Here is a 22,279-nt window from a genome sequence, read left to right as displayed (position 1 = left end):
TCTAGGTGCACAGGCTTCAGTAGTTGTGGCACGTGGGCTCAGTAGTTGTGGCGCACAGGCTTAGTTGCTCTGCGGCATGTGGGATCTTCCCGGACCAGGGCTCGAACCCGTGTCCCCTGCATTGGCAGGAGGGTTCTTAACCACTGCGCCACCAGGGAAGCCCTCACAAGAGATTTTAAAAAAATAAAGCAAAACAAAACCAAAAACTTCAATCTATTGCATAGGAAATATGGTACTTTGCAAAACAACTTTTTAAAACAATGTCTGTGTATTCAGAATGGTTATCCTAACCATGAAATTTAAATAGTCAGCTAAAATGCTCCCCTAGACATCTCATCTATATTTTATGTCCATCTCCTTCTAAGAATTCCATACTTGACAATATCTACCAAGTAATATAATTTTGAGAATAAGAACTTTTAAAGCTAAAAAGACACAAGTTTCTTATGGGAGGGAAGGAAAATTTCTAAAGTAAGCAGAATTTAACTTAGAATTTAAATAATATTAGATATCCTTAAATTGGAGAGTATAATTACCCAAAGCATAGATAGCCCCATAACACACACACACTCCCAAGCCACAGCGGGGGTGATTCATTGAAGCTACAGTTGTCCACTGTTTAGTAACTGGATCGTAGCATTCAGTACAGTCAAAAATCATTGAATCCTTTTCACCTGAGTTAAATAAAAGAGACACATATGAGAAGATTTAGTAATATTAATAGCCTAGAACCACAATACAATATTCAGCAGCATTCTGTGTTGTCAGAAATTCAATTATTATGTCTAATTTTATACTATTCTTTAAAATTTATTTGCCCACCAAGTGTTATTTTGAATCCATAGCACTGTCATTTATTAAAGCCCACTTAATGAAGCAAAGTGGGCTATTATCTATTTCTAATTCTACCACCCAAACAATCTAATTTTTGAGGATACAATTTGCATTTTAACACTTCTATATTTTCATAGTTTAGATAGTTGGCTCTGCTACAATTTGAGGTTTTTAAAATTAATTAATTAATTAATTATTTTTTGAATTTGAGTTTTAATGCAATGTTTATCTAGCAACAAATAGAAAATAAAAAAACATTTAAAATATCACTTAAAATAGAATTTTAAAATATACTATACCTAGGAGTAAATCTAATCAAAGATTTATAAGAACTTTATGGATATAATTTATAAATTTTATTTGATAAAGTTTTAAATTAAGGAATATCTAAATAAATGAAGAGATGTATCATGTTGATGAGTTACAAGTGTCAGTGTAAAGATGATTATTCCCAAAACGATTTATAGATTTAACGAAATCCCAGTTTTTAAAAAACCCTTTCTTTCTTTTTTATTGTATTTAAATACACATAACATAAAATGTACCATGTAAACCATTTTTAAGAATACAGTTCAGTGATGTTAAACACATTCATATTGTTGTACAGCCATCACAACCATCCATTCCCATAATCCTTTTCATCTTGTAAAACTGAAACTCTATACTCATTAAACAATAATTCCCCATTCTCTCCTTCGCCAGCCCCTGGCAACGACCATTATACTTTCTGTCTTTTTGGTTTTGACTACTCCAAGTATCTCATATAAGTGGAATCATACATTATTATTTTTAAAAACAGATTTGATGAACTAATTCTAACTTTTATATGGAAGTATGAAAGACCTAGAATAGCCAAGCACTCCCAAAAAGAATAATAAGGAAAGAGAAAATGCCCTATTAAATAAGCCTATCAGACTTAAAATAGAGCTTTAATAATTAAGATAGGAATAGACAGAGAGACCAGTGGGAAAGAAAGGAAATTCTAGAAACAGATCCACACATATATGATTACTTGGTATATGACGTAGTTTGCATGACAGAGCAGTGGGGAAACAAAAACGCTGGGAATTGGTTATATATATAGGGGGGAAAAAATGAAACTGGTTCCTTACTAATACTATCTGTAAAAATTCAATTACAGGTGAATTATAGACATAAATGTAAATGGCAAAACTATAAAATTTTAGAAAACAATAAAGGTATATATCCTCATGACTTTCGAGTAGACAAAGGATTTCTTTAAAAAGATATAAGAAATACTAACCATAAAGGTAAAAAAATAATAGAGTTGGCTACATTAAAATTAAAAACATTCATTTATCAAAAGATACCATAAAAAGAGTAGAAGATGAAGCAGAGGAGTAGGAAAATATATTTGCAGCACATATAATCTTATGAGGGCCTAGAATCCTGAATGTATACAAAACTCTTACTGTGCAGAAAAGAGTCACCATCAGGCCTAAAACTGCCTATTGTTAGAAAGGCTTGCTCGCAAGGTTGACCCTTGCCTGGAGTCTGGGAACATGGCTAGTAAACAGTTTCCTACACTCACATAAAAATTTCCCTATATGATAACAGTGGCTTTTTGCAGTGGTGAAAATGTTCTGGAATTAGTGGTGATGGTTGCACAATTTTGTGAATATACTAAAAACCACTGAACTAACTGTACACTTCAATGGTGAATTTTATGATATGTGAATTATATCTTAATTTTTAAATATAATACTTAGAATATTAACCCAGATATGAATGTATCTAAAAGGAAATAAGCTATTGACTGTGATTATCTCTGGGTGGTATGATTATAGTATGGGTGATTTTTATTTTCTTTTTCATATGCTTCAGGTTTACCAAATTTTCTACAGCAAATCTGAATTACTTTGATAACAAACATTTATTTAAAAATTATATATTAAGTAATATGTTAAGATAGTAATGTTTATAGTATTAATAATGGCTAGTAAAGTCATAGCAGTTTTGACGGGCTCCCATTTGTACTTCTGTGGTATCAGGAAAGGGGATAAGTATATATGGAAGTGTCGCAAAGGACACTGTGACCCTAGGTGAAACAGGAGAGAGTTCACGCAATGCAACTGCCGAAATGTACATAAAAAGAACTATTAGATTTCTAGCCAAAGATTATATAGAGTTACAGTCTTTATACTGACAGATGGTTATTGCTCAAAACTCTAATTTCTGTTAGGATTTTCAGATGCACCATGACATTTACTGATTTAATAAACAGTTTTTGAGTGATGATTATGTTCCCTCCAAAAGATAAAAATCATATATTCCCTATATCTCTCTCATTTTAAACTGACGGTATCATAGTTGGAAAATAATAATATGATTTTTGATGTACAGCTTTCAGTATTTTAGAATGACCCATAGAAATAAAGCAAAAAAATTGGCTGTAAAGGTTAGAGATGATCTACCTAGGCTGGTTGCTATAAAGACAAATTATTCAGAAGTAAATATTGATATCAAAGGTGTTAGTATTTATTTCTCTTTAGATCCCTCTCTGATAATTATTTCTCTCCCACATTCAAATCCCCTTTTAATTTTATTCATTAATCATTTTAGAATTTATAATAATAGTTTCAGAAAACACAGTGATTTTAATCAAGAAATATATCCCAATGTCTAGCTGACATGGTTTTTATACATCCCACTGCCCAGATACTTGGTTAATTTAAAATGATTCATAATGCAGCTCTCAGAATTAAAAAAATTTTTATCACAAATGTTGATCTAAATTTTGGCGTCACATTTTCATAAACAACTTTTCATTAAAACCAAACCTAAGTATTTGCCTTGTAATAAATTACCGTGTCCCTCTGGTATGAAATATTCAATATCTTGTGTTTCCTTTTTCTTTCATTCATTTATTCAATAAATATTTATTAAGCACAACTGTATCTACATATACCCCATAGTATCTAGCAATATATATAAGGCATATAAGAATGCAGTCAACTTAGAGCTAGAGACTAATAAGGGAAATAAGACATTTTCATTATTACCTCCAATTGCGTAGACCATCCCTCCCAGAACTGCTACTCCCAGTCCACATCGAGCCTGATGAAGTGAAGACACAGTGGTCCAGTACTGGCTAAAGGTGTCAAAACGTTCTACACAACTGAGGGCTCTACTATCACTCCAACGACCCCCCTGCAACCGGGTATATCCACCTGAATAAAGGAAGGAAAGGAGGTACACAGCAAATCCCTTACTGCTAAATATGGAAATGGTAGTAACAAGAAAAATCTAGCCCTCTATATCTAGACATTCAATATAACTACTGCACAGTAAGGAATAAGTGCTTTAGAGTCTGCCATATATACATCTATTATTCTTAAATGTGCCAGGTCCTGAAAGATTATGGTTTAAATGCAATGAGGTCTACCACAATGTTCTACCACCTGGTCTTGGTTATAATCAAATGTTAGATAAAACATAAATCTAGGAACTGGTTATCTGTCTAGTTAGGAAGTTTCATTGTGACTTCTATTAATGTCTTTTTCAGTTAAATATAGTGAGTTGGGGCTTCCCTGGTGGTGCAGTGGTTCAGAATCCGCCTGCCAATGCAGGGGACACAGGTTCGAGCCCTGTCCCGGGAAGATCCCACGTGTCGCAGAGCAACTAAGCCCATGCACCACAACTAATGAGCCTGAGCGCTAGAGCCTGCAAGCCACAACTACTGAGCCCACGTGCCACAACTACTGAAGCCCGCGCGCCTAGAGCCCGGGCTCTGCAATAGGAGAAGCCATGACAATGACAAGCCCACGCACTGCAATGAAGAGTAGCCCTCGCTCACCGCAACTAGAGAAAGCCCACGCACAGCAACGAAGACCCAACACAGCCAAAAAGTAAACTAATTAATTAATAATAAAAAAAAATAGTGAGTTGAAATCCTTGTTTGACTGCACATCCCATCATTAAAAAAGTTTAGCAAGCACTCAAAAATTACACATTTATATATTATAGTATATATAAAATTATACAATGACATACATACTAAAAATTATACTATACATAAAGTTTTTATATATAATAAATTATATTATGTATATAAATCTGGACAATCTGTTGACATATATATCAAATATTGATAAGGTTTAATGCTTTTTTTTAAAAAAAAAATGGAGGGAATTCTCTGGCGGCCAGTGGTTCCGACTTGGCACTTCCACTGCTGTGGCCTGGGTTCAATCCCTGGTCGGGGAACTAAGATCCCGCAAGCTGCATGGGGTGGCCAAAAAACTACACAACACTACACTACACTACACTACAATAAAATAAAATAAAAATGGAAAGGTTCATACGATATTCCTATGGATTATCCTGCATATCCACACTTTGGAGACCACTACTAGTTCCTATCATCCCTAATGACCATCTAAGATGCTGTGAATAGTTAAAATGTGTGAGATTTATTTTCCTATTTCTCACTAGAATTCAAATATTTAATTTTTAAAGCAGTATATCTTAGGCAGTTATTTGATAATAATTGGGTATATAAGAACCCAAAGATTTAAATCACAGAATAACAGATGTCAAATAAATAGCTATTTATTCTTAGATGTGTCCACTGTACTATATAAATACAATTTCTAAATCTGTAGCCTGTATGTGAAATTAAATATGCCTATCTGACATACCTGCACATTCTGACATGTATGATAACAACAAAAATTTAAAAGGTTTTTATCCTGAAAATAAAGATAATTTCTATTACTTTTTAAAAGGTTCTCACCTACTGCATACAGGTACTTTCTTGCTTTCTTCCGAGGTCGAACCTTAGATGTCTGCAGAAAACTAGAAAATTTGTTCTCTTTGGGAGATTTGCACACCTCACAGTACTCTTTCAAAAGTGTTTGCAATGCAACACGAAGATTAAAATCGGATATTCCTAAAGCAATGTTGAAAAAGATAATGTTTTAATCAATTTTTAAATAATATTGAGAAGACATGTTTCCATGAAAATAAAATACATTTAACAATCAAAAAATGAAAACTCATCATCAAACAATGGAGTATGTTTCCAACAATACCAAGTATTATTTTTCTCACTGCTACTAAAGAATATATACTTTCCTTAAATCAAAGATTGTTTTAAAAAACATGCTTCATTAGATCCAATTTGAAAACACATGTATGAGGATCTCTAAACAAAGATGCCAGGTAAAACAGGGGCACAATTATCTTACAAAATGAAAAAATAAAATTGCCCAAAATTCTATACTTACAACCTGCTAACAAAAGGATATAAAATTATGTCATATACTTTGAAAATGATAGTCAAAGCAAGAAACAGAAGATTCTGGTCGGATGAGGTCCATTTCCTAAAAAGACTTTGAGCATGATTGGGTAGGTTATTCTGCTCAAGGGTGCTTAGCTGAAAAGATGAATTGGGAACGAAAGCCAACCTGTGTCCCACTTGGCAAGCTATAAGAACTGGCCTCCGTGAAAGGGCACTATCTTCTAATTTGCACAAAAGCACCACATATGCTAGTAAGGGACTGTCTCTAAGCCTTGTCTCTATGTCCAAAAAGCAATATTGAGGAGAAAAGGTTAACTAACAAAATCTTGAGAAGTCTCACTAGTAACTTAAGAATTTGGAGAAAGGGCAAATAGCAGATAAAAAGCAGAACTGAGAAGTCAAAGAAAAAAACCATTAAAAGAAAAATCCTTTACAGGCCCATCAGTAAAGATAGAGAGGATCACCAGGATTTGCCATCTAACAGAGCTCAGTGGTAGCCAAAATCCACAGTAGTGAGATACATCCTTGGCTGGGTTAAGTAGGTCTTGATAACAGATCAATACAGTAGTAGGATCTTACAAGAGAGACCTCAGAGCCCAGGCCCCCAAGCAAGGACCTCAGCCTTAGCAGATTTCTATTCTTTCACTACCCTATGCCTCAGGCTAGAAAGATGTGGTGAGAACACAACACAGAGCCCTCAAATTTTAGATGGGAGAAACAAAGTAGTTACACTAAGGTAGAAAGAGTGTCAAAGAGAATTATCAGAGCAAGCAGGTTTGAACAGAGTTGCCCAAGTTAAGAATGAGCAATATATCATGAAAAGGCAATACAGCTATGTAAATATACCTCAGGAAAAAGAAGAGAAAGAGACTGAAGAATTCAGTCTGGAAGAAAACATTAGCCACAAACAGAAACAGACTCCCCATACACAGGATAGAATTATTTAAGAATACAGATTCTATATAAAAAAAAGAACTCAAAGGCAAAATGAGATGCATTGTGGGCTTCCCTGGTGGCACAGTGGTTAAGAATCGCCTGCCAGTGCAGGGGACACGGGTTCGAGGCCTGGTCCGGGAAGATCCCACATGCCGCAGAGCAACTAAGCCCGTGCACCACAACTACTAAGCCTGCACTCTAGAGCCTGCGAGCCACAACTACTGAGCCCACGTGCCACAACTACTGAAGCCCGTGTGCCTAGAGCCCGTGCTCCACAACAAGAGAAGCCACCGCAAAGAGAAGCTCATGCACCGCAACAAAGAGTAGCCCCCACTCGCCGCAACTAGAGAAAGCCCATGTGCAGCAACAAAGACCCAATGCAGCCAAAAATTTAAAGATAATAATAAAATAAAATGAGACGCATTGTTGAGGAAACAAAGTGAGAACTGAAATGACAGTAGTGCAGACTTAATAAATTGGAAACAAGAAACTCATCAGAAAAAAATCAAATTAGCAATTTGGGGTAAAGACTTGAGAAAACTGTGAATATAGAGCAAAAGACAAAATATTTTAACATTAGAAGATAAATATGAAAGACAAAAAAGTTCCAGTGAAAGGATGAAGACTACCAAATGAAACATTAAAAGTGTTCAGGAATTTCATACAGGAAAAATTTCCCAAAATGAAATTAAAATTGAACCTTTAAAAGGAAAGGGCGGGACGTCCCTGCCAGTCCAGTGGTTGGGACTCCTCGTGTGGGGGCGTGGCTTTGATCCCTGGTTGGGGAACTAGGATCCCGCAAGCCGAAAGGCTCAGCCAAAAAAAAAAAGGAAAGGGTATATGATATAGTCTAAGGAAAAATGGCAAACTTTAACACAAATCAAGAATAATGGAAGATAATTCTTTAGGCATCCAAGCAGAAAGAGAAAGTCATAAAAAAAAAAAAAAGAAAACCATGCCTTACAAACTTGGGGTGGGTTGGGGGAATCATCATAAATTAAGAATATTATGCCCACCCAAATTTCTGTTAAATTAAAAAGCAACAGGCAGAACTTCTCAGATGTGAGGGAAAAAAATCAGGAAATAACAGTTATCATGAGCCTTCCTTGAAAAAAATACTTAGTGATAAAATCCAACCAACCAAATGATGAATCAAAAAAGAAAGCTCAGGGAATTCCTTGGCGGTCCAGTGGTTAGGACTCGGTGCTTTCACTGCTGTGGCCTAGGTTCAATCCTTGGTCAAGGAACTAAGATCCCACAAGCCCTGCTGCGCCGCCAAAAAAAAAAAAAAAGGTCAGGACTAAAAAGACTATCGTTAAAAAACTGGTAGAGAGCATTAAATACAAAACAAAAGCACAGAGCTAGGGGAATCATGATTGAAAAAAATCTATGTAAAGGCTGTGTAAAACTTGAGGGGGGTAGGGAGAAAAATAACAATGCTAATTACCTCATTTTTCTTAGCAGAGAGTCTAAACTTTAAAATTGAAACACAAAATGAAACTATGGTTTCACCTTTTAATGATTTTCATCTTTTGCTTTTAACTCTACAAAAACTTTTTAGAATGATTATTTCTTGGGATAAAGAAACATTTATCTGAAATTAGTTATTACTTTAGTTTCTTCTTTGTTAATTTTAGTGAGATTTAAATACATTTTTGTAGTATAAATAGTATGATAGAATGATTCTTATTCTTATAAATTTTTTTTTCTATCTATCCATGCAACCATACACCCACCTATCATCCATTCTCCTATACAGAGACATCTAGAATGATGTTTAATGAATGTTAATTATAACTGGCTATTTCTGGGTGATGGACTTTGGGTGATTTGTTGGTTTTTTTTATACTTTATTACCTAAACTTTTCATAAGAGTATGTACCATTTTTAAAAAGTAAAATCATTCTCTAAAATGCAAGAAAAATATATGTTATACTAATAATATTAAATTGCCTGAATTATTCCTGTGGTAAATACAAAAAATATACACCAGGGGGAAAATCTACACATTTCACATAACATAATTTAACCATTTCAATTAAGTCTCTTGCTCCTTCACTGAATTTTGTGGTAGACTCTCATTATTTTTCTGTATGAATTGTCCATCTTTTCTCCAATATGATCAAAGAGATAAAGTTTCAAAAATAGTGAAAAATATTAAGGTTACCTTTAAAAAAAATCCTCCATTTATTTCTCCCTTGCCTCCCTGCAGTTTTACTCCAGTGAAATATCTTTAGGTGATAACTATTGGGCAGTGCAAGACTTAAACACTGTATTACAACACTAAAAAGCTGCAGGAAAACATGTCCCAATTCTAGGGAACTTTCCTTTGCTCCTAGCAGAGGAACTTTCCTTTAGCACTCTGTATCTGCGGCACTTGGGAAAAGCCAACTCAACCATGAAAGCCTTTGTTCCACTCCTAAATTCTCACATGATACATGCAAAAATGTGTCTGGATAATTTCTCTCTTCTTGTTTTACCATTTAAATACAGTCAGTCTTCATTTTTTGTGGATTCCTTACTTGTGACTACATCTACTCACTAAAATGGATTTGTAACCCAAATCAACATTCACAGCACTTTCCTGGTAGTGAAACATGCCACGGAGCGGCAAAAAATTTGAATCACCTAACATGCATGTTCCCAGGTGAGACTGAAAGAGGTGACATCCTGCCTTCTTGCTTCAGCTCTCACTATAAACAAGTGTCCTCTTCACACTCTATTTAGTGTCATGGTTTTCACATTTTTGTGTTTTTTTCACTGTTTAAAATAGACCCCAAGCATACTGCTAAAGTGCTGTCTAGTGTTTGTAAGTGCAAGAAGGCTGTGATGTGCCTTACAGAGAAAATACATGTGTTAGGCTTCATTCAGGCTTGAGTTATAGTGCTGTTGGCCATGAGTTTAATGAATTAACAACATATAATATTAAATGAGGTAGTTCTGACAGACACACACATAAAACAAAGTTATGTATTGATCAGCTGACAAAAATGTTGTAGCCAGAGGCTTGTAAGAACTTACCCTGTATTTCCCTAGGAACAATGGCTCAGTATTTGTCAATTCAGTGTTCTTGGCAAATTTATAGAAGATAACTACCATGAATAATGAGAACTGACTATATATGAATAATGAGAATTAACTGCATATACATTAATACAAGATATCACTCAGAAAAACCTACAAAATTCTGTTAACACTGTTAAGAATGGGAAAAAACTAAAAATCCACATTAAATATAATTCCTTCACAGAATTACAACCTTAATGCTAATATTATATTTAATTCATAATAAAATATTTGTAATTCAGTCACATCCTAAATCTTCATTGCACGACAAGAGTAAATCCTTCAAATCTTGAAACCAGGTCCAAAGTAGTTTTTAAAAATAAATTTAGTTATCATTTTTCCAATATAAAGATAAAATTTATTTTATACTATGGTGAAAAGTATTTTCAAAGTGTAGAACCTAAATATATTCAAAGGCTACATAGAAGCTATATTATATCAATATACAATTCATTTTATAATGATAGGAGTTACAAGATTTATTGAGTTTTGGTTTTGTGTTTAGCATATATGTTTTCCTCAAATGCTGGGTTTTGGTGAAGTTTTCAGTGGCAAGAAGAAATCTTACACTAAAATAATTAGTACTGCCTAAAATAGCACCAGTATTTTAACTCTGTCAGTAATTTTATCTCCCGTGGTACTTAATCTCAAGAAAGTATTTAAAGATTTGATTAAAATACTGGGTAGAGGGCTTCCCTGGTGGCGCAGTGGTTGAGAATCTGCCTGCCAATGCAGGGGACGCGGGTTCGAGCCCTGGTCTGGGAAGATCCCACATGCCACGGATCAACTGGGCCCGTGAGCCACAATTACTGAGCCTGCGCATCTGGAGCCTGTGCTCGGCAAGGAGGGGCCAGCGATAGTGAGAGGCCCGCGCACCGCGATGAAGAGTGGCCCCCACTTGCCACAACTAGAGAAAGCCCTCGCACAGAAACGAAGACCCAACACAGCCATACATACATACATACATACATAAATAAAAAGAATGTAAGCAGACAAGAATAGCATTAAAAAAAAAAAAAAAAAATACTGGGTAGAAATACTGAAAAACTGGGACTTCCCTGAAGGTGCATTGGTTAAGATTCCATGCTCAATGCAGGGAGCGCAGGTTCGATCCCTGGTCGGGGAACTAAGATCCCACATGACGCATGGCGTGGCCAAAAGCTTAAAAAAAAAAAAAAAGAAAGAAAGAAAGAAAAAAAAGAAATACTGAAATACTACTATCTACCCACAAAACACAGAAGTTGTATCTTGCATATAATAATCATTCAGTAAACGTCTGCTTATTGAACTGAAAAACGAAAACACTATCACATTTCAAATAGAGGAAAGGTCACTGGATAATTAACTGACTAACTTAACATGGCACAAAAAAATTACCTTCTATATACTTTAAAAGCCTCTGAGGAGGTAATAAAGGGAATCGAATTGGGTCTAGCACTTCCACCACATGTTTTCTTCTCTTTCCGAGATCTTTCAGAATCCACTGCATTGCAGCTAAGAAGACCTGGTATTCATCCTCGATGCTAAGCTCTTCACTTCGCAAAATTTTGATCAGCTGATCTTTTGTAAGTGCCAGGAACTCTTCCCCACTATGAACCTCCAAGAAATGGACATGAATGTAGTTTTCTGTAAATTCCAAAAGATCATGGCAGGCAATCTGATCAGAGAACTGAAAGATCCCAATGCAGTTCAGTGGATCAATTTGTCCTTTCAGAAATTCACAGCAAAGATTAACAACTTCAGTCAACTGTAGCATGTCTGCTGCAACAATCAGCTCTTGGACATTATTCACTCCTATGTTCACTATACCTAGGGAAGTAAGGAGACAAAATAACCAATAAAATAAAATAAACATTTGACTTATATTCAAAGACCATTATATTCAATACTTGATTCCACTGATAGCTTAGGCTTTGCCGAGTAGATACTAAGTATAAAGGCAACAAAGAACTTGTAGAAAGGTGCAGAACTTAAATGATAATGGTACCCCACATTCATGTAACACTTAACAATGAACCAGGCACAGCATTAATTGCTTTATACATTCACTTAACCCTCGCTACAACCCCATATAATAGGGTTTTTTCCCCTTATTATTATTTTTTAATTAATTAATTAATTTATTTATTTATTTTTGGCTGCATTAGGTCTTCGTTGCTGCACGCGGGCTTTCTAGTTGTACTGAGCAGGGGCTACTCTCTGTTGCAGTGTGTGGGCTTCTCATTGTGGTGGCTTCTCTTGCTGTGGAGCATGGGATCTAGGCGTGCAAGCTTCAGTAGTTGCAGCATGCAGGCTCAGTAGTTGTGGCTCGCAGGCTCTAGAGCATAGGCTCAGTAGTTGTGGTCCACCGGCTTAGTTGCTCTGCGGCATGTGGGATCTTCCCGGACCAGGGCTCGAACCTGTGTCCCCTGCACTGGCAGGCGGATTCTTAATCACTATGCCACCAGGGAAGTCCCCACTTTCATATATGTTTATAATGACTTTGGGAAGACATCAAATACTCAATTATATTTAGAAGGGAAAAAAAACACTGTAAGTCTACCTAATAAGGATAAACTCTCCATTCAATCTTATACTTTCCCTTTACCCCTTTAAAACATTCAACCAAACTATGTGTCTAAAGTTTGTATTCCCAAATAGATTTATAAACTCTGTTGGGGCAAGGCTTGTCCTTTCTGTATTCCCAATGCCTAGCACACACTAGGTGCTCAAAATATTTATTATATGTGAATGAATGGCCAAAGACATTATGGTGAGAGGAAGACTATGGCTTGATGAATGCAAACAGGGGTTTTCTGAAAAGTATAGGAAATGGAATCCACCATGGGAATAAATGGTAGTGGCTGCAGAGAAAACTGAGATAAGACTTAATTGAATGAAATGAGAATTCACTACAAATTTGGAGAAGATAAGATCATGGGTTGTGATGGAAGGTAACTGAATGACTGCTACTGGATGAAACCAAGAGTTACTTGAAAGTACTAAAAAGAATGCCCTACAGCTTAATAAGGCTTTACAGATTATTAAAAGCACTTTTACAGCAACAAAAAAACTAACAACCCAACTGAAAAATTAGCACAAGACCTAAATAGACATTTCTCCAAAGAAGACATACAGATAGCCATCAGGCACATGAAAAGATGCTCAACATTGCTAATTATTAGAGAAATTCAAATCAAAACTACAATGAGATACCACCTCACACCAGTCTCAATGGCCATCATAAAAAACTCTACAAATAACAAAGGTTGGAGAGGGCGTGGAGGAAAAGGAACTCTCCTACGCTGTTGGTGGGAATATAAGTTGGTGCAGCCACTATGGAAAACAGTATGCAGGTTCCTCAAAAAACTAAAAATAGAGTTGCCATATGATCCAGCAATTCCACTCCTGGGCATATATCGGGACAAACCTATAATTCAAAAAGATACAAGTACCCCTTTGTTCATGGCAGCACTATTCACAATAGCCAAGACCTGGAAACAACCTAAATGTCCACTGACAGATGAATGGATATATATACAATGGAATACTACTCATAATAAAAAAAAAAAATGAAACAGGGACTTCCCTGGCAGTCCAGTGGTTAAGACTCTGTGCTTCCACTGCAAGGAGCACGGGTTCGATCCCTGGTCGTGGAACTAATATCCCTCATGCCTCGAGGCCAAAAATAAATAGATAAATAAATAAAAATAAAAAAGAATTAAAAAATTTCATTTGCAGCAACATGGATGGACCTACAGATTATCATACTCAGTCAGAAAGAGAAAGACATACCATATGATATCACTTATGCATGAAATCTAAAATATGACACAAATGAACTTACCTACAAAACAGAAACAGACTCACAGACATAGAGAACAGATTTGTGGTTGCCAAGGGGGTGGGGGGTGGGGGAGGGATGGATTGGGAGTTCGGGATTAGCAGATGCAAACTATTATATACAGAATGGAAAAACAAGGTCCTACTGTATAGCACAGGGAACTATCAATATCTGCTGTATGGCAGAAATTAACACAACATTGTAAATCAACTATACTTCAATAAAATTAAAAAATAAAAATAAAAGAGTAAGCTACATGTAAAAGAATGAAATTAGAACATTTCCTAACACCATACACAAAAATAAACTCAAAATGGATTAAAGACTTAAATGTAAGGCCAGACACTATAAAACTCTTAGAGGAAAACATAGGCAGAACACTCTATGACATAAATCACAGCAAGATCCTTTTTGATCCACCTCCTAGAGAAATGGAAATAAAAACAAAAATAAACAAATGGGACCTAATGAATCTTAAAAGCTTTTGCACAGCAAAGGAAACCCGACACAACACAAAAAGGCAACCCTCAGAATGGGAGAAAATATTTGTAAACGAAGCAATTGACAAAGGATTAATCTCCAAAATATACAAGCAGCTCATAAAGCTCAATATCAAAAAAACAAACAACCCAATCCAAAAATGGGTGGAAGACCTAAACAGACATTTCTCCAGAGAAGTTATACAGATTGCCAACAAACACGTGAAAGGATGCTCAACATCACTAATCATTAGAAAAATGCAAATCAAAACCACAATGAGGTATCACCTCACACTGGTCAGAATGGCCATCATCAAAAATCTACAAACAATAAATGCTGGAGAGGGTGTGGCAAAAAGGGAACCCTCTTGCACTGTTGGTGGGAATGTAAATTGATACAGCCACTATGGAGAACAGTATGGAAGTTCCTTATATAACTAAAAACAGAACTACCATATGACCCAGCAATCCCACTACTGGGCATATACCCTGAGGAAACCATAATTCAAAAAGAGTCATGTACCACAATGTTCATTGCAGCTCTATCTACAATAGCCAGGACATGGAAGCAACCTAAGTGCCCATCGACAGATGAATGGATAAAGAAGATGTGGCACATATATACAATGGAATATTACTCAGCCATTAAAAAAAAACGAAATTGAGTTATTTGTAGTGAGGTGGACGGACCTAGAGTCTGTCATACAGAGTGAAGTAAGTCAGAAAGAGAAAAACAAATACTATATGCTAATACATATATATGGAATCTTAAAAAAAAAAAAAAAAGGTTCTGATGAACCTAGGGGCAGGACAGGAATAAAGATGCAGATGTAGACAATGGACTCTTGAGGACATGGGGAGGGAGAAGGGTAAACTGGGACAAAGTGAGAGAGTAGCATTGACATATATACACTACCAAATGTAAAATAGATAGCTGGTGGGAAGCAGTTGCATCTCACGGGGAGATCAGCTCAGGGCTTTGTGACCACCTACAGGGGTGGGATAGGGAGGGTGGGAGGGAGCTGCAAGATGGAGGGGATATGGGGATGTATGTATACATATAGCTGATTCACTTTGTTATACAGCAGAAACTAACACAACACTGTAAAGCAATTATACTCCAAAAAAGATGTTAAAAATAAATAAATAAAATAAAATTCTAGCTCTACCCCAGCAGTATGACCTTCACCTTATGAAATCTAAATATACTTTCTGAGGGTTTAAAAAAAAGTATTTTTACATTTATTAAAATTTATCTCATCTAACCTTCACATGAATTAAAAAGTGCTACTATCCCCAGTTTATGAATAAGGAGAATGAGGCTCTCACAAGCTCATTTCTATTTTTTAAGTACCTACTTTACATTACCTATAAAACTCTGTAAAGGCACAGGCCACACCTGTCTTGTTTACTATCATATCCCCAGTGCCTAGCTCAAAAAATATATTCACATATATATTGAAAGAATGAATGAATAATTGACTAAAGTTAAATGAAATGCTTCGTATCACACAGCTAGTTAGTGGCAGAGCTGGATCACAAACCCAGGTCATTTGATTTTAAGTGAAGTGCGTAAAAATCTATGGTGAGAAGAATCTGTTAAGACCTATTAGAATTGTGAACGGTTAATAAAGAATGTCCAGAGGAGGACTTCCCTGGTGGCGCAGTGGTTGGGAATACGCCTGCCAATGCAGAGGACACAGGTTCGAGCCCTGGTCCGGGAAGATCCCACATGCCACGGAGCAAATAAGCCCATGCGCCACAGCTACTGAGCCTGTGCTCTAGAGCCCACAAGCCACAACTACTGAGCCCACGTGCCACAGCTACTGAAGCCCACACGCCTAGAGCCCGTGCTCTGCAACAAGAGAAGCCACCGCAGTGAGAAGCCCGCGCACCGTGGTGAAGAGTGGCCCCCGCTCACCGCAAGTAGAGAACAGCCTGCGCCAGCAAAGAAGACCCAACACAGCCAAAATTAATTAATTAATTAAAAAAGAAAAAAAAATGTCCAGAGGAGAGATTAATAGAATAACAGGTTTTGCTGCCCCATCCTAAAAAAGGAAATGCTATTACAATGAAAATCAAAGATCATGTTTTTAAAGAACTAATTGTATCAAAGACTACAAAGTTCCCTGTCCAATAAATACCCAATATTCATTTTCATTTAATCCATACTAACAGAACCTTGATTTTGTTGTGAGTGGCAATTGTGCCCTGCTGAAAATTACATTTCTCATCCTCCCTTGCAGATGGGGGTGAATTTTTGACTGAGTTTGGCCAACTTGATACAGGCAGCAGTTATTGGGGAGGGTTACCAGAAAAGCTTAAAAAGGGATAGACTCAGCCGGCAGGTCCTTTTACCTTTTCCTCTTCTGCCTTCCACTGGTTAAAGTTCACTGATCATGAGATTAGAAGCTACAAGCTATAGATGGTGGAGCAAAATATTGGAAGAATAATGGGCTACTAATAACATCAAGAAGCCACCATACCAGCCTTGGGATGGCTTCTATGGATCCATTTTTGTTGGAAAAATAAACTCCTATCTTGTTATTTTATATCTTTTACTAGTGGCCAAATGTTGTTCTTTACTGTTAACCAATTTTACCTTAAATGTCAATATTCTACAATGTTATTATCCCCCAGATATGCTCAGTAGCTTTTACTTCTCTAGGTTTTACCACTTTTTATTCCTTTGATGGAAGTGCGAATCATCAGCAATATGGAGATGATGCCATGAAGATTCTCTTTCACTAGATATCTCTTGTTGCTACTGTCAGACAACAGAGGCAGAATAAGCAACTTGTGGAATTTCTTCTGTTTTTATGTTGTTCGACACTAATTGCATTGGATTAATCTGTGTTAATTTATACTTTGCAAATAAGAGAAGCAGGGGCATTTATGAAATAGTTTAATCAGCTCATGTAAGTCATTTAGAAAAGTGAGGTCAAGAACCCCTCAATGTTAATCTGTACACTAGTCAATAGGCAGAGCTGCACTGCTTTCAGCAGATAAAAGATAATGATTTTTATTTTTTTAATTTATTTTTTAAAAATGTGATAATCATTTTTACAATCCCAAATTAAAAGCTATTTTCTGAAAATTTCCAAAAAGGAATATGAAACTACACAAAGGAAAGAAATCACCTTGGGACTTCAGTGGTGGCACAGTGGTTAAGAATCCACTTGCCAATACAGGGGACACAGGTTCGACCCCTGGTTTTGTCATTTTCCAGGTTTAAATAACATGCTTTAAATAAACAATACTTTATCAGGCCATATCCCACCAAGTAGTCCTTTAAGGAGAGCAAGGTATATTCTCAAAACTAGAGTATAAACAAACATAGTCTTTGTTTTCAAACATTTTTTCCTGATTGTAAGAGTAATATATATTCATCACAGAAAAAAAACTTTAGGGACTTCCCTGGTGGTGCAGTGATTAAGAATCCGCCTGTCAACAACGCAGAGGACACGGGTTCGATCCCTGGTCCGGGAAGATCCCACATGACGCGAAGCAACTAAGCCTGTGCGCCACAACTACTGAGCCTGCGCTCTAGGGTGAGCGAGCCACGACTACTGAAGCCCACGCGCCTAGAGCCTGTGCTCTGCAACAAGAGAAGCCACCGCAATGAGAAGGCCGTGCACCGCAACGAAGAGTAGCTCCTGCTCCCCACAACTAGAGGAAGTCCGTGCACAGCAACGAAGACCCAACGCAGCTAAAAATAAATAAAAAATTAAATCTTTAAAAAAAACTAAAACAAAGAAACTTTAAGGCAGAAAAGCATAAAAATGAAAATCACACATTTTCCCATACACTGACATACACTTTTTTTTTTTGGCCGCACTGCACTACTTGCGGGAAGTGTGGAGTCCTAATGACAGGACTGCCGGGAAATCCCTATATTAACATTAATACTTTAGTGTATCTCTTTCAAATCTTTTTACCATGTATATTTATGTTACATATGACTTATATTTTACACTATGGTTTTTGTTTACATTTTATGCATTAAAACTCTTCAGAAACTTAAAAATAAAATTTTGTTTAAATTAATACATGCTGATTATAGACATTTTGAGGAAAAAACAAAAAAAAGGGAAAAATAAGAATCTTCCATATTCCATCATCTAGAGATAAACGCTTATAAATATTCTAGTCTTTTCCTGTGCACAAATACACAAATGAATTTTTTTTTTTACAAAATTGGGGTGATATTTATATACAGCTTTTTTTCCACTTAATATATTGCAAACATTCTTCCATGAGAATGTATATATGTGTGTGTGTACATATATACAAATATAATTTGTGAGAACTAAAAATTATTCCATTATATATACATGTACCATAGTTTATTTAACCATATAAGGTACTGAGGGACAAACTGTATTCCATTATATACTATTATAAATAATGTTACAATAAATGTAAATATTTGCCTGCATCACTAATTAATTCCTTAGGATTCCCAGAAAAGGAATACTGGGTCAAAAGATATGAACTTTTTGTTTTGTTTTGATTTTTTTGGCCGTGCCATGCAGCATTCAGGGATCTTAGTTCCCCGACCAGGGACTGAACCCACGCCCCCTGCAGTGGAAGGTGAAGTCTTAACAACTGGACCACCAGGGAAGTCCCGATATGAACTTTTTGAAGGTTCATAATAACATATTGTCAAATCACTTTCTATATGTTAGATCAAGTTATATTCCCATAGCAGAACGTGAGTGATTGCATCATTCTTCACTCAAAGCTACAAGTTCACTTAACATACCTGTGTAAATGAAATCTAGAAGTATTTGAAAGATTCCAGCTTCAATTCCTAGAATCTGTACAACATCTTTTGAGGACTCTTTCATTCCTCCAGTGAACAAAGCTGCAAAGTAAGGACTACTGGCAGCCAAAACCAGCCGATGAACTTTGAAAGTTTCCTTTCCAACTTGCAGCTGCACATCACAGAAATGCTGTCCATTTCTCATTTTATTGATCTGGGCCAAGATGAGTTGAGCATGTTTATCTGATGAAAAAGGACTATCACCAGCCTTGGCACAGCCCTCATTAGCCATGATGATGACAGATTAATTAAAAGGACTGTTGCCCATAATCTGGTCCTACCCTGAAAAAAAAAACGAGAGACCAAACAATGTATTTTTGTGTTTAACATGTCTTCTATTCATACATGTATGAAACATTCCCTATCCTCAAGGAGCTTACAATCTATTTAGGGACATAAAACACATATGAAACAAATAAGGGCTAAACTGTGTGGTACTATTTCTAACAGGGTTTCAAAGAAGGGAATAAATAATGGGGCCTAAAATAATTAGATGGCGCTTCACAGCAGAAATGGAACCTGAACTGGACACTGAGTGACAGTGTATTAAGGTATGAGGAGAGGGCATAAACCCTTTCAGGTGGAGTAAAGAAAATGAGGAAAGGCACAAAGGTATAAAGATATTTTTGTACACTGCAGTAAGGATGCACACATGGCAGCCAAAATGAACTTTCAAAAAGCAATTGTGATCAGGCCAACTGTCTGCTTAAAATCCTTCAATTTGTACACTTCCCTTAGCACACAAAGCCCTTCAAATTTCACCTCTACCTATCCAGTCCTACCTCCTATAATCCTCTTTGAACTTAATACTCCAACAAAACCTAACAATTTACAGTTCTCTAAACACATCCCTTTCATGGCACCCTTCCCCCACCTTTTCTTTCTGGATCTTTGTTATAAATCAAGACTGTTCAAACTTATTTTCCTCCAGGAAATCTTCCCTGTTCCTCTCTCCTCTGGGTTTGGTGCTCACCCTAACCTTACCTATTTTACAGGATACTATCACATTCTACCTTGTCAGACATTTTACCACCCTACTCCCTAGACAGACACACAGACACACACAAACACACACACACTCTGAAAGTTCCCTGAAAGACAACTCCTTAGGGACTATCTTTCATAGCTGTAGCACCAGTATCTAACATATCTTGTTTTCAAATGTTTGTGAAATAAATGGGCACAAAGAAATAACAATAATAGCTTAGGATGTTTTTGTTTAATTCTGATAACTTTTCCACACATTATGCCAATTGTAATTCTCACAATAATTAAGAGGCTGGAAGAAAAAGATATTGTTATTTGAAATAAGAGAAGGAAACACACGCTCAGTTTCCCAAGGTCACAGAGTTAGTATAATGACAGTCCTGGTATTTGAATCCAGGTCTTCTTACTCTAAATCCTTGATTTTTCCCATCATATCATGTGCATATAGAGAAGGAGCTTTGAAACCCAAGCATAGCAATTTGAACATGAACCTTTACAGGTTTATCGAGAATAAACATGACAATAGTCATATTTCAGAACTGTTATTTGAGCTTTCAGGGGATGAGCTAAGAGGTAGCAAAGTCTTAGAAAACAGTCTTCCAGCTTTAACAATGAGAATCAAAGGGATAAATCCAAGTTACTTTTTGAATAAAGAAACCATGAGATCCAGTAATATAAGAGATACGGAGATGAAGCACAGGGGAAATCTAAGATGACTAAGGTATTTAGGCATCAAGGAAAATTAGTAATAAGGCTGACAGAAATGGTGTGACCTGATGTTAAAAATAAGGGGGGGCTAAATTTATAGCATCCAAACTTATTAAAGTAAAAATAACTAAGCTGATTATCACGATTATCTAGGAATTAACTTATTGAGAAATTTTATTGAAAAGTTCCGAGGTAGCTGCTAAAACTTCATATGAGCTCCAACATAAATGTCAACATATTACATTTAACTGGCATATAAAAGCAAACAGTGTATTTGTCTCTACATAGAAATTTGACCTGCAGATATTATTAAACATGGCATGGCTGTCAGGCTTTCTTCTGTTTTAGATTTCTTCCTATCAGCAGATTTTGGACCCCACTGGTTTGCTTAATTACAAGGTACCTCCTCTGCCCCCAACTTCAGGGCATCAAGCACAGCTACTGAACTAAAATGCTGCTGCCTCCTGCTACAAAAAAGTTACTGAATTATCCATCCACTCTGGCAGCCAACAGCAGAAATCCTACTCTATTACTACTACGCTTCTTAGTAACTGCTGATACTATCCCACTGCCACTGGAGTACTTCATTCCAAAAGGTGGCACATGGTATGACACTATTTCCAAAAGGCAAGAGCATAATTCAGGGACATCGCATACGGATGTAAGCGACGTGCCCCAAGAGACACAAACTTGAAAGGCAGATTATTTAGGAAACGGTGGAGACGCCCAGAGTAAGTAAAGAGGACCTATGTTTAGTGGCCTCGAAGTCACTGCTGCGAGGATCTGGAAGCTGCTTCATTCAGCAAAGCGTGTCAGAAAGAATCCCAGGACAAGCAAGCGTCAAAAAAAATGAGGCTCTTTGTGCTTGACTTGGGGGCTGGACCTGGAGAGCTAACCCTAAGCTGCTGCGACACTAAAGGCAGATAAACATTCCGGTGCTACCTAAACGGCGGGGAAGACATCTCAGATACTCCTGGTGACAACAGACGGGCCGGAGGTCGGCCTCGGATTCCCCAGTGGGGGCGGGGAGAAGAGAGGCAGGAAGGGACCGGACTAGACGACGTTCCGGGCGAAAACACTTCGATTATTAGAGGCACGCCTGAACGGCAGGAGGAAGCCGGTTCCAGAGGCTCCTCGCACTCTCCTCCTCAAGGGTCCCGAGAGCCGGAGAGAGCCGAGGAGGAAATTCCCAATCCCGTCATAGACGCCCCCGGGATGCAGGCCCTTCTTACCCGCCGCTTCCCCTTCCCGCTGGCGCCCGCTCAGGCTCTGCGTGCGCAGTCGCGATAAGCTAGCGCACAGACGGGGCGGGGAAAGTCCGGCGGGGTGACACGGCGCGGGTGACTGGGCAGTGCGGACTG

General features: G+C 37.0%; 1 protein-coding gene across 5 annotated transcripts in view; it reads right to left on the bottom strand.

Annotated features, from left to right (window-relative positions):
* Positions 1–22,265, bottom strand: part of IPP (intracisternal A particle-promoted polypeptide) — a 36,633-nt gene extending 14,368 nt beyond the window's left edge. For 2 of the 5 annotated variants that reach the window (XM_082364811.1, XM_082364815.1), the window contains exons 1-6: positions 22,151–22,265; positions 19,164–19,505; positions 11,474–11,905; positions 5,588–5,743; positions 3,858–4,025; positions 537–674 (exon numbers count right to left, since the gene is read on the bottom strand). In XM_082364811.1, coding sequence (XP_082220937.1) covers positions 537–674; positions 3,858–4,025; positions 5,588–5,743; positions 11,474–11,905; positions 19,164–19,455 — 1,186 coding nt within the window. In that variant the 5' untranslated portion in view covers positions 19,456–19,505; positions 22,151–22,265. Of the gene's footprint in view, positions 1–536; positions 675–3,857; positions 4,026–5,587; positions 5,744–11,473; positions 11,906–19,163; positions 19,506–21,860 lie in introns of all 5 variants that reach the window. The other 3 variants (XM_082364812.1, XM_082364814.1, XM_082364813.1) reach the window with 3 other exon arrangements.
* Positions 22,266–22,279: the final 14 nt, after the last annotated feature.

Source organism: Balaenoptera borealis (assembly GCF_965194805.1).
Source record: "Balaenoptera borealis genome assembly, chromosome: 1".
NCBI lineage: Eukaryota > Metazoa > Chordata > Mammalia > Artiodactyla > Balaenopteridae > Balaenoptera > Balaenoptera borealis.
Note: the sequence above shows the minus strand (reverse complement) of the source record. Positions and strands in the feature narration are given on the sequence as shown.